General features: G+C 43.8%; 1 protein-coding gene across 1 annotated transcript in view; it reads left to right on the forward strand.

Moving 5' to 3' along the window:
• zranb3 (zinc finger, RAN-binding domain containing 3) overlaps window positions 1-13,631 on the forward strand; it is a 73,252-nt gene that overhangs the window by 24,447 nt on the left and 35,174 nt on the right. The window contains exons 9-13 of the mRNA XM_085796879.1: window positions 4,170-4,289; window positions 7,324-7,443; window positions 7,861-8,040; window positions 8,419-8,592; window positions 9,111-9,582. Of these exons, the coding sequence (XP_085653005.1) occupies window positions 4,170-4,289; window positions 7,324-7,443; window positions 7,861-8,040; window positions 8,419-8,592; window positions 9,111-9,582 (1,066 nt within the window). The remainder of the gene's footprint in view (window positions 1-4,169; window positions 4,290-7,323; window positions 7,444-7,860; window positions 8,041-8,418; window positions 8,593-9,110; window positions 9,583-13,631) is intronic.

The following is a 13,631-nucleotide window of genomic DNA, read 5'->3' on the forward strand; positions in this document are numbered from 1 at the left end:
GTGATAGGAGAATTAGCAGAAATGTTGAACTATCCCTTTATGTCTCCTGATTATGGATTATGGCGATAGGCCAATTTGCTAAAATGTTGAACTTTCTCTTTAAAGTTCAGTCTTATTACAGAGCTCATATTTTGATTAAATAAGCTAAGTCTTGTTCTTGCAATTGCTACATAGCCAGCATTAGCATTAGCATTAGCATCAGCAGCTGTTTACTTACCAGTCTAGAGGAATTCAGCATCGAACATCATTGATGCACTCACCAAGAGCCGTCTCCAGCACCAGTGTTAGAGGGGGCAGAGGGTTCGTTCTAACCTCTTGTCTTATCAACACAACGAAGGCTGAGGCAGTTGTCGAGTGACAGTCACCACCACCTGCTCACCGGCAGAGAAAACGTACAAACAGCATCTTTAACTATAACCACTATCTTTTCCCTAACCTCAAAGGATAATTTCACCCCCCCCCCCCCCCCCAAGTCTGCCTTCAAACAATAGCTGGGAAACAGGTTTTGCTTGCTGTAAACATTCCTCGTCTTCAAAGTGGCTCCTCCTAATGAGCCTCCAATGTAAGAGACAGAGGATGAAATCTGCAGCAACAAATACAATCCAAAGTTTATGTGAAGTTAATATGAGGCCTTGGCAGATAGAGTTGGGCAAATCAGATGGATGTCATCTAAAGTTGTGAGGGTTTTTTTGTACAATGTGTTTGTGTTACTATCTCCCATTTCTTACACTGACAGCACATTAAGTAGAGTTGCTTTAATGCCCAGTAATCTCAGTTTATTTCGAAGATTTCCTTTTGTTTTAAATGTTTGCTCACAACCAGACTCCAAAAATCCAGATAAACTTTTAAACAGAGAAACCAAACATGCTGTTTTTAATGCAACGGTTGGTCTGTCTGTAGGCCGCTTCAGAAACATTATTTGACCAAGGATATCTATACTCTAACTCATGTAATAGAGTTATGTACTTTGTCCACTTCTGTTTGTGGTTTACAAAAGTTAAATTAGTTCACAGAGGAATCTGGGACATGACTTTTATGACAGAAAAAAAATCTGGAAAACATTCTTCTCAGATATTTACATCCTTAAAATATCTCCTTGTAATGCTGCAAAGCTTGAGCTGCATCTGGGTAATGATAAAAAAGAAAACATGACGCATGGCAACAACAAAAGTATTCTTATATTTTATGGTTTTAATGGTGTTTGTGTTAAAAGTAGTCGTGGAGCTTCTCCGTAGCTGCAGAAGCTGTGCAGAGAAACAGGCGCCATTACATCATTAGTGCCGTATTGACATGTAGTCGACAAAGCAACAACACACACTTCCCTACAGCGATGTGCCCTGTGGTTAACATTACAAAAGATTTCTAACCTCTAACTCCCCTGAAAGCTGACAGCTAGAATAAACACACACACACAACACACACACACATACTATATATTATATATTATATATAATCCTAATTGGTTTACATAGATTGAAATTAGCTAAGGAATGTAATTTGTATTCATTTTGACGTTTCAGGAAATGGTGAATTGATGGTAGCTACAGCATCATGTTCTGAGCGCTTGGCCAACCACTCAGTGAGATCTCATGGGAATGCATCGCCATGGTAACAGAGCCTAATGGTCGCCCAGTGAAAGCACTTATACAAAGTAGGGAGTTATAACTGAGGTATTATTTAGTTGTGTGTGTGTGTGTGTGTGTCCAGCCTGGCATGATTACACCTTATCTCTAAAGTTACACACCGCACTAAAATAGCATTTCTGTGATGTTGTTGCTATGGAAACTTAGTCCGCTCTCTGTTATAGAAGTGACTTTTTTTTTCTTTTAATGAGAGAGAAATCAGCAGTGTGAAAAGGTGGCCGCTGGATGCATACAGTATGAGGAAGGTTGGAGAGGTCAGAGCGACTGGTGACAAGAATCTAACAAGCGTTTTTACATTCCCTCTTCCCGGGGAAACATCTTGAAGGCAGCGATACAGTTTTCAACCTCTGATCAGTTCCCAGCCTCTCTAATCTCAATACGCGAGGAGGAGAGGGGAGGCAGTTCCTTAATAATCTCTTATATTTGTAGCAGAGTAAACATTTCCACCAAATGTAGTATCCCCCTCTCCAATCGTCAGCCGTGTTCGAGGGGCTGGGTATTCCTCTCAATTAGCCCGGCGCCCTCAGCCATGAGGAGCGCGGCCCTGAGGTCAATGAAGACCGGAGATAACCGGCGAATGCAATCATCCTCACGCTACTTCCTCAGCCTGCCTCCCAGCTTGGATCTTTTTCCCTTTTTTTCTTTTTTTTTTGTGCGCTTGGCGTTGTTTGCTGATTGGATTTCTGCTCAGTTTAGCCTAACACTGGACCTCCTTTCATTACAAAGCCCCCCCCCCCCCATACACACACACACACACACACGCCACCCACCCACTCGCCCACCTCAAAGCCGATACTGTTGGCCCATTCTCATTTCCTCCCCTATTGGTTTTTAGAGTCAGACACACTTTCTCTACTTCAGAAAAAAAAGAAAAAGAAACGCGCTCTCTCTTCTTTTTTTGGATCATCGGGAGGGGTGGGATGGTGTGATAGATTCACACATCTATGTCACTCTGACGAGCATCACGGCCCCTGCCTGCCTGCCAGTCTGCCTGGCGACGGAGCTGCCAAACGCCTTTGGGGTATTTTTATTGCTTTACCCGCCAAGCATCTGCTCCCAATTACCCAGAGAGGACAGCTCTGATGCTGGACTTTAAAGCAAGCTAACGGGCCGCTTCAGACAGCCGAGAAGTTTGTGCACTAATTAAACTCAGCGGAAGGAAGCCGGCGGAGCCAAGCCGTCAGTAATGAGGACCCCCCAGATCAGAACGGGGTCGGCAGGCCTGGCGGAGAGATTCATTATCAGGCGCATCGGCTAATTATCAGCAAGGCAAAGCAGAGGTTCTCCCACCAGAGCAGGTGTGATGGCTGCAGAGGTTGTCAAGTTGCAGGAGGTGTGGGGAATATGAGGGTGGGGATTCACACCGCGGAGAAGGTCCTGTCTCCAAAACCATCCAGTAAGGGCTCTGTTTGACTCAAATCAAAACCTCAGTATTTCTCACTAGTTGGTGCTATTCTTGGCAGCTTTTTGGCCCGGGGGCTCTGAAATGAGCCGAGCCCCGGATGCTCAATGACACGCTCGTCGTACAGCACATCCACTCAAGCTTTGCAAGGGAAAAGGTGGCGGGGAAACGGCCACAGCCATCACAGTGTGATCGCTGGGCAGCAGCGCGCGGTGAAATGATAGATACGGATACCTGCAGGGTACGGTTAACTCGCCGGCACTTCTGCCCGCTTTCTCTTTTTAGATTGTTAGCTTCACGCTGTCAATCAAGGTCGCTGGCTTCAGCAGAAGCATGTGAGGTGCTATTAAATTGGGGCTGTGATGTTTCTAAAGCATTGTTAGCATTTGAAACCATAAATAAAAACAAAGCCAAGAGACAGAGATAAAAGAACCCAAAAAACTGGATTATGTAAGAAAAAGAAGAAACTCAAGAATAACATACTGTAGGTGAGAAACTGAACTTTTACTTCCTGAGGTAAATGTTACCAGCCGAATACATCTTTTTCATTTTTTGGGTGTCTGCCAATCCTGAAAATATCAGAAAATATTCAAAGTACAGTCACATATAATGTTTGAATATACATGAGCCCAGCCAGTTTCTCAAATTGACAGATTACACATGTTTAAATCTGCTGTTTAAGAAGACTTTAAACTTAATAAAAAAGGTGCTTTATCTTTATGAAGTTGCTGTAAATTCAGAGCTGGTTCCCGCGGAACAAAAGGTGAACTTCTGTGTATCTGGTGTCACCACAATCCCCTGGAAAAAAAAGGAGTGCAAACACCAATCATACATCGCGTTGTGAGTTATTGATTTGCTCTCACTATCTGCGCACTGACAAATGCGCCCCAGTCGCTCCGTGTGCTCTCGCCTTTTAAAGTCTGGATCCTTGCCATTCAATAGGGAATCGATCACACAGAAAGGATGCCGCGGTGATTAATTGACTTCTTCACTGATCTAGCCGATTCCTCCGTGTGGGGTCGACCAGTGAAGTGATGGATTCAGTAGCTCTCTTTCATCTGTGTCTATTTCTGTGTGTGTGTGTGTGTGTGTGTGTGTGTGTGTGTGTGTGTGTGTGTGGCCAGGCAGGAGCTGTGAAGGACTACATAAAGATGATGCTGGAAGCAGAGCAGCTGAAGTTCCTGGTGTTCGCCCACCACCTCACCATGCTGCAGGCCTGCACCGAGGCCGTCATCGAGGCCAAGGTAGAACATGTTACGTACTCGGTGATGATTTACCATCTATTTAAAGCAGACCGCTCACACACACTGGTCACCCCTCGACTACAGGAAGCTACAGCACGTCTTTGCAGGTTTCTTCTCCCCTGTCATAAAAGGCCTCAACACTATAGCTGCTTAATACAGGGACACGTTCGTCTACGTATTTATGGATGTACATGTACTGTTTATTAGTCTTTGTGTAAGTGTTAGTACTTAGAACTCTGCACAGTACTATGTGACTGTCATGTATGTTCTTCATACATGCTTCATGCACATAATTAGCCTTTTCACAGCAGGAGCTGCTACTTGGAAATACTGTACATTTGCATGGAAGTTTCCAGGAACTGGCAGAGCTGCTGATGGTAATGACTTCTTCACTTATACAGAAGACTCACTTTAAGTGAAGACTCAATGGCTGCTACATCTACTGTAGGAAGATAACTGTAACCATAACGATGTCACATCATTTTCTTGCTGTTCATCAATTTGCAAAAGTTTGCACTGCAGAAACTCACCTGCAAACACACGAGGCTCTGAACGCTCAGCTTTAGCACGTCTGCCTCAAGCTCTCCAGGCCACCGTACATGGTTCTGTCCATACTTTATCAACTGTGATCAGTCAGACTCAGGACCAGCTTCCTGTGCACTAAGCCTCTGTGTAATATAGTGCTCTTGAAATGTTTCCATCTGGTTTCCTTAAACCTCCAGGGGGTGGTTGTAAAAATCCTTGAATTTGTATTGTTCATATGCTATTAATCACTTTGCAACAATAGGGAGCACTGTATTCAAACTGCTGTTATTTCATTTCGACACAAATGTTCATTTCTGTCATTTCCATTTAAGGTTTTTCAAGTTTTTTTTCCCAGCCACAGACATGAATTGCCCATTAAGAGCAACCTGGAAAGTATTAAATGTGCAGAACGTATTCATATTTCACTCCTCCTTCCAGGCTAACCAGAGGTAATTGGCCCAACACTTACCTTTTATTCTTTCTTCCACAGCCCCGCTGTGTTTATAAGTCAAGTCCCTGCCATACCCATGATTAAGTTAGACAGAGTACTGAACTCTGAGCTCTAGAGTTGGGCTTTAATAAATAGTTGTTAGAAGTTGTGCAGTATTTGCTAAACATACATCCTAAATTCAGGTGTGCACTGTAATGCAGGTACGATTTTAGATAATTAACAAACACAGTAAAATAGGATTTTATTTGTCTATTTATCTTCATCTTCAGTGTTTGTTTTCTAATTTTTTCTAAAAGTCTACTTTTTCTTTCCAAGAAAGTAAACTTTACTTCCACATCTAATCTCTCAAGGCATATTTCACAAGTCGTCACAAGAAAACGGTATCTCTTAGTTCGGCGCCAGCAACCTGTGAAAGAGTTCAAGTGTGTGTCTGCGTACGTGTGCGCTGTATGTGTTCGTGCGTGTCACAGGGGTCGAGGAGGTGTCGACTGAACGTAGTGCTGTCGTACGACGTGTGATAACACATTCCACTGTGAGACGCTCGTTCTCTGGTGCGTTCGCACTCACCAATTAACTGAGATGGGCTAAAAAAAGCAACGACAAGCAACGCGCTGCGATGAGAAGCTTGGCAGAGACAAGCGACTGCACTCCAATCACATGACATTAACGCTGTTTTTATGCTCCTGGTTGGAGGGTTTGTTTGATGAAGCGTGAGCTTGTTAACATGGTGCGCTAAATGCAAGAGACAAACCACTCTGTCGAACCAGCAGGTTGATTTTTTTTGGAGCGTTTTTATGACTTTGGGATGTGGTTTGAATTTATTTGACCTTTTATTTCTGCTGGAGAAGTGGAACGGACCTCTGTGTTCTTCCCCAGCAAGGCTCTCCTTCATATTCATGCAGTTACAGTTACATTCACATGTGGGAGCTCCACAGCACCAACACACTCTGCCGCTGACGGCCACTGAGCAGCTCTGCAGGACCAGCGGACCAAAATCAAAAGAGTGCGGTGGCCACAGTGCATTAGCGGCTCAGTGAATGTCAAGTTCAAGTTCAGGTTTAATGAACATGGAGCCACTGCTGTCTTTGTGTGCTGTTGTGGAAATTTACAAAATATTGTGTTATTCCTACTGCTCTCGTTTTCTTTGAACGAAGCCGTTTTATTCACTGCAACCGGTTCAGTGTTTTCTTTTGTGCATTTATTCACATCTGTCATTGAAAAATCTACAGAATAGAAAACAGGATAATGAAACGCTCCTCGCCTTTAATGTTCCAACACAACTCAGCACCAGCTTTTTACAGACGGACAATACCGCCCCGTGAAAACTGTGTGAACCTTCAGTGGATTGAATGACACCTGCAAATAACCTCACGTCCAATTATCCTCTACAGATGCACATGCATAAATGAGAGAGAGCGCTAAACATCCAGGCCGGCGCATGTGGGACTATTAGGCACTAAAGATTTTGTTAACCTGGCCCTGAAAATCATAATTATGTTTGAATCCACATTTATAATGCTCATCTGGTCATTTTCCGGGTAGCAAATCAGTGCGGCCTCAAACCTGCTCTGGTCAGAGGGGGTAAGTAAGTTTTTCATGGCAGAAAAAAACATTCAAATAGCCCCTTTAATGTTTGCTGTTAGAAATATTTTGCATATCCAGCAGATACAGAACAACACAAGCATTTATTTGGAGTTGTGTTTGTGGCCAGCTGATGAATCTCAGCTATGCTTTACTCTTCTCCTGAGGGAAATATCTGGCTGTTCAGCTGCTGAGTGTGTTGTATTTAGCGCCGGGCATCGAGCAATACAGTGTGTTCGCCATTTGATCCATTGTTAATATCCGAACATGAATTACAGCAGCTTTAATATTCAAATCCATCGTGTTTATCCTACAACCGCCACAGCTTTACCTTGTTGATTCTCAAAAAAAGGCATAAAGCTACCTTTTCTTTCCTCAACTGACGGAGACACGATTCTGCCAATCACCGTTTCATTCAAAGGTTTCAGTGTCGCTTCTCCACCGTCTGAGTTTTCCTCTCGTCTCGTCTCTTGTCAGGCTGGTTACATCCGTATCGACGGCAGCGTCCCGTCCTCCGAGCGAATCCAGCTGGTGCACAAGTTTCAGAATGACCCCGAAACCAGAGTGGCCGTCCTCAGCATCCAGGCTGCTGGTCAGGTATTCACACACGGACACTCATTACAGCTCGACATATTGTTTTTGTTCATGCATTTTCTTAGCTGTTGTTACATATTTGCAATAATGGCAGCTATAACAGGTTGTAGTGAATCATAATCTGGATTTCTGTAAATAGAAATAAATTCTGAAAAATGGGTTTTACTCTTAATAACAAACTTAATAAACACATTGACATCAATTATTCCGAGTGACCGAATGTTTTGCTTCCCAGTCAAAGGAAGCGCGTGTGTGCTTGAAGCAGTTATATTGCAATTAGCATGTAATATTCTCTTATTAGATAAACAGGCTTTTACAAAATTGAAATGTCATCGGAAAGGGGCAGGAGAGTTTCATTTGCAGTGGCTGAACAAGGTGTTTTTTTAGTGATTGGGTAATTATTTTGTGTGTCCTCTCCAGGGTTTGACCTTTACCGCTGCCAGCCACGTGGTGTTCGCCGAGCTCTACTGGAACCCCGGTCACATCAAGCAGGCCGAGGACCGGGCCCACCGCATCGGGCAGACCGCCTCCGTCAACGTGCACTACCTCATCGCCAAGGGAACGTTCGACACCGTCATGTGGTCCATGCTCAACAGGAAGGTAAACATGGGAAGTGTTACGGCAGCAGATGAGCCGTCGAGCCTTTGATTTGTCATCGCGTATCCCATCAGCGATGTCCTCTTTAATGTAAATGCCTCCGCTTTGATTGCACCTCTGCTGCTTCATTAAGACACAAAAATAGCTTCAAACATGTCTTATACACTCTGTTTTTCTCTATATATTGCAATGCATCCTTGGAATTGTTTTGCATATAAGAGGCAGGCTTTGGAACTTCAGTAATAATGAGAGCTGTCATGATTTGTAATGATAATGAAAACTGATTCTGCTCATTATTAAACCATCACCATCAAAACAAGTAGAAACATGATCAACACAAAAGCTGCAGCGTGGAAACTTTAACGTCCCATCATCCTCCAGGAAACGGTGACCGGCAGCACTCTGAATGGGAGGAAGGAATACCTGAAGGCGGACGTGGGCGACAAAGACAAGTGGGAGTTCCTCAACTTCGCCAACGTGTGGACGCCGAGCGAGATGGTGCTGCAGCCGGACGGAAGCACGGGAAACCGGAGCGGTGATGTGTTCTTCACTCACGTGAGTTCGCAGAGAGACGACAGAGAATAAATGTGGAAATTAAATCTGTTAACGTCAGATTTATGGTTGCACCTTCGTGACTTGGCGCCCTTATTCCTCTTGTTTTCTTAGTTTGTTTTGTCTACTTAAAACACCATGGCCATCATATCATTTTTATCCTGTCATATTTCAAAGATTTTAATATTGTTATCTTTTCATCTGTTGGTGTCAGGTGGAAATTAGCAAATGCTGCTATAACCTGGCTCAAGACGTCTTTTCTTGTCCTACAATATTACATTATTTGTGCAGTGTCCCTGTTTTAAATAAATAAATTCCTATCCTATCCTACATGCAAAAAAAAATATTATATCAAAATTATATGGGCAGATATTGTGATGGTAGCAGAAGGAATGCATCTTAGCTTTGTGTTGATTTGTGTTTCCACAGGTGGAATGAAACCGATCATGCATGTGTGAAAAATCTCAACTGGGTGCCATACCAGAAGAGTAAAACTAACTTTGCAACTTTTATTTTCTTAGTTTGAGAAAGAGAAGCAGCACGACATCCGTTCCTTCTTCTCCCCGGGCGCCAGCAAGGACAAGAAGAGGAAGAGAACAGGAGATGGAGGAACATCTCCCTCCATCTCCTCAGAGACGGCGGCGGCTTCACCAGCCGGGAGACAGACACGCTCTGAAAACAGCGAGGAGAGAGGAGAGAAGTCCAGCTGCCAAACCTCCGCCACCGCCACACCCGACCAGGACTTCTCCCCCCACGTGAAGAGGCTGCGGTCACAGCAGCCCACTCCCACTCCCAGCCCCAGCTCTCGACTCAGGGGGAAGAGGAGGTCCACAGCCGGCGCTCTGGTCTCCGTCATGGCGCCGCGGAAGCTGTCTGAGCCGGAGCCTTCGACCGCGGCGTGGAGCTGCGGCGCCTGCACCTACTCCAACAGCAGCCTGCTGCCTTACTGCGAGATGTGCGAGTTCCCGCGCTCCTCTTCTGCTGTCACGTCAGGTACGATAAGAGACGAGAAACAAATAACAACAAATCACCCTCTCCTGATGTGTGTGTGTGTGTGTCCATGTGTTCCCATATTTTCTCTTTTTATTAATGCAACAACTTCATTTCACTGATTGCAAAACAAACTGGACTCCATTAAGAAAGAGACAACAATTCCATCGTCTCTCGCTTGAAATGAAGCACCTGAAGCCGAAATCCATTCATTGCTTTATTTTCCCTCCCGTCAATATCAATCGTAGCAGTCTGTTGACATAATACATTTGAACAGCATTACAGATTTCACCAGATGGAGATGCATGATAGCGAAAGATGGAGGCAGGTTTGCCAGAGTCTGAAATAGCTCTGTTAGGAGAATATTGTCTGTCTGCCGCTCTCTCCCTCTCTCTCTCTCTCTCTCTCTCTCTCTGCAGATGACAAGGACACAGTATAATTCTCACCTGTCAAGCTGAGGGAGAGAGAGAGAAAGCAGGCACCTAGTATTGCTGCAAATGTCTCGCACAAAGTTGGGAAAAGTTGAGCTGGCTCTAGTTGATATCTCTGACAGCCTATGATTGTATCTAGCGAAAAAAAAGAGGGGAGGGAAGTCATTATGACCTGGCAGACTGCAGGTCCATGCTCTTTAAATGTCTGAGATGCTTCAGATCAGCTCAGAGATGACTTAAAAAAAAAAAACCCTAAAATGTCGCTGCAGTTTCAGCAGCAGTAATATTTAGGCAGAATTAGTTTTAGTGCCTCTTTTTTTTAATGCAGTGTGAATTTTATGGTGCACTGACTCCAGTGGCCTTGTAATATAAAGTCATACAAACCTATGTGTCTTCACAGTCAGATGAAACTTTGCTCAGACATCCACTGAAAATTAGCCGGAAAAAAAGAAAAGAAAAAGCATGATTAAAAGTTCAGTGTTAGAAAAAAAGGCATGAAAAGGTGAGATACTAAACACAGAGGCTTCGCTTCCTGTGGCTTTGTGCAGCTGTTTTTATTTGAGAGTTCGCCGCCCCGTTCACATTTTGTCAATGCTCAACACCGCGACTTGTTCTGAAAAAGGTTCAGAGGTCAAAATATAAAAGGAAATGAAAGGATTCAAGGTTTTAGAATATTTACACGTCAGAAATGACAAAGAGAAAAAAAAATATTAATGTGAGTTGAGTCCAGGCCCATGAATTGAACCCAAAACCTTCTTGCTGAGAGGATTTTATGTTTCAAATGTGTCAAAGTGTGTGCACAGGGAAGCAGAGCAACCATAAATGATAAATACAAGATAAATACACAGTGATTAATAGTGACTGACTGCAGCAGCTCTATTATGAATTGCTATTTAAAATCAATAAAATGAGATAATTAGTCCTACTCCTGTGTAGGCGAAACATAAAATCCTATAACAAGTCAGCGTCATTATTTTACTAATAAACATATGGTTCATGTTCATTATGTTAATATTTTATTCATTACACATTTTATTTCTCACCTGTCTTTTGAAAAAAATAAAAAATAAAAAAGCTTGACGCTGCATTAATGACTCTCAACTCTCCTCATGCTAATATAGGATCTATATTTAGTGCAACAGCACAGCAAACAGTGGCTGAGCTGAAGGTCTGTTTGCTGCTCGGCCCACTGGATGTGAGCGCGGTGCACTTAAAACACACAGTTCAAACAGCCACTACCGCGGCTTTTGAGCAGCACACACACTCAACCGCCCACACACACACACACACACACACATACATTTTAACCAAATCTGCCCCCCCCCCCCCTTCCACCTCTCTTCCTCCTCCTCCACCCATTTCATGCTTAGCTACAGCAGATGCTTGATAACTATTCAGCAATCACACTCTTCTTTGTCACAAGCGCCACTCTGCATTCACAGCAGCGGGCTGTGTCAGCTCACTAGACAGGGAATTTAACAACCTGCTAAATTTGTAAATCACAGACTGTGCTGAAAAATAACAACTGTATTTATGGAGATATCTCTCAACCTGGCGCCGTCGTCCTCGGCTCGTGCAAATTTGACAAAATAATCAGTTCAGAGACGATGGTGTGACACGAGGAATGCGAAGAGCGACGTTTTAACGCTATACATATAAAGAGAGCTGTCACACCGTGTCACAAGTTGTGTCACTAGTATTAAGACATGATCTGGAGAATCACGGACCACCTGCACGTGGTGCCACGAGGACGTCAAAGCTTTATACGAATGTAAGGGAGCAGGTTTTTGAGGCATTTGGCTTCCACTGTTGGTGGATTTGAGCAGGATGGCAAAATACAGCACGCCGGCAGCTGTAGAGGAAGAAAAGTCAGCATGCAGAAGGATATTGGTCTGTCGCACCATGAGGCGTTTGTACCGGAATGAAATGTACCAGAATATGAACCATGACATAAAAAAGGAACGATTTCTATGATTTGATTAAAACCATTGAAGCTGGATGTGGGAATGGGCTGAAACGGCAGATTAGAGGCTGGCAACCAAATGTTAGAGTGGTATATTGACCCTTTGCGGAGCCTTGTGTTCCCTTAGCAACTGCTGCTACGTCTGTCAAGCTTATACAGCACAAATGCAGTTTACAGTGATTATGGAGGCAGATTTACCTCTCGGAAGCAAAAAAAAAAAAAAACAGAATCTCATCTCTGGACAAAAACTGTTTTAGCAACTTTAGCAACTTTAGTCAGCAGATTTCGTCAGCTGTAGCCACCCAGTGTTTGCTCATTCAGTGGAAATGAATTGGTTCCCCAGTCGACTTTAAATGATGCACATCATGTCAACATGTGTCACGCTGAAACACTGAGGTTAAAGCTTAATGTTGCCAGCCAAGCCTTGCCAGTCGGTTTTTTAGCAGGGTAGAGCCTGTTTCTGTAAGACAGGAAGACAGGAAATACAGGAAATACGCGGCTCTGCTCCGCCGTTCTAAAAATAGCTTGAACCGACAATTAAAGGTAATGAACCTACTCCTAAAAAACGATAGGGATTATGACAATGGGCCAATTTGCCAAAATGTTGAACCATCCCTTTAAAGTGTAGGCCCACTTTTTTTTTTAATAATTCAAAACATTTAAGACGTCTTTAGCTTAGCTGTAGCAGTTTCACAGTGTCCCATTATCTTTTTTGGATGTGGCATTTCTTTCTCCATGTCGGTCATCACTTCTTGTACTTAACATTAAAACTGATTTCCTGTGCAGCAGGTAGGAGAGCCGACCAATTTCCAGGTGTGAAATCCCTACAGCTTTCATTAATTTGATACAAATTGAATCACCGTTGTGCAGTATTGTCAGTGCTGGAGTTTTCCTTTTTAATCAAACTGTCATGGATTATTACTGCACCTCCTTGTGCAGCAGGGTTTGGCATCTCAGGTGCTGTTAGTCCGAACTGTTTCCCTGTAGTGGGTTTAGCACCGGTAAACAACCAGACAGCTTCTGTTCAACCATTTTCGGGTCAGATTGGTGGTGTTGAGTTCCTGTGTTTGCAGCTTTTTCAGGCTCGGAGCGTGGGCACGATGTAGTCCTTCAGCTCTTTCAGCAGTAGACCAGCAATTTGTCTCTTAGCACCTACTGTCAGAGAAGTACACAGGAAGAGGGCAATTTGGTTATCTCTTGGCTCTCTGCACCTCTCAGCCAGAAATCCATCTCTGCTCAGATTTTTTTTTTTTTTTACAAAGTCCAACTGAATCTTTGTTGGACAGTTTGATTTTAAAGATCATTTGAGGACGCACTACTTCCTTTTTCCTTGATACATCTTTTAGCCCAGGCTGCAGCTGTTTGATTCCCTGCAGACTGAGGATCACGTGTTTGTGTACAGTCGTAAATTGTGTCTGGATTCAAGACTCAAACCTTATCAAGCCACTACAGACATAATGGGGACCTGATTGTGGGGGGGGACAAGGGGGATGACTGGTGGAGTCGAGGCACGGCCCTGTAGGATTTCCCCGTTAACATCTTCCTCAGTGGGGACAGCTTAACACAAATTGAGCCGTCTCTCTGCGGTCTCGCTCAGCTTGTTAGTGGAGGGGGGCAGCGGTGGGGCCAGGAGCCCGGAGACTCAGATGACATTTGAA

The sequence above is a fragment of the Trachurus japonicus genome, chromosome 2 (genome assembly GCF_045865225.1).
Source record: "Trachurus japonicus isolate A0001 chromosome 2, Traja_1.0".
Classification (NCBI taxonomy): domain Eukaryota; kingdom Metazoa; phylum Chordata; class Actinopteri; order Carangiformes; family Carangidae; genus Trachurus; species Trachurus japonicus.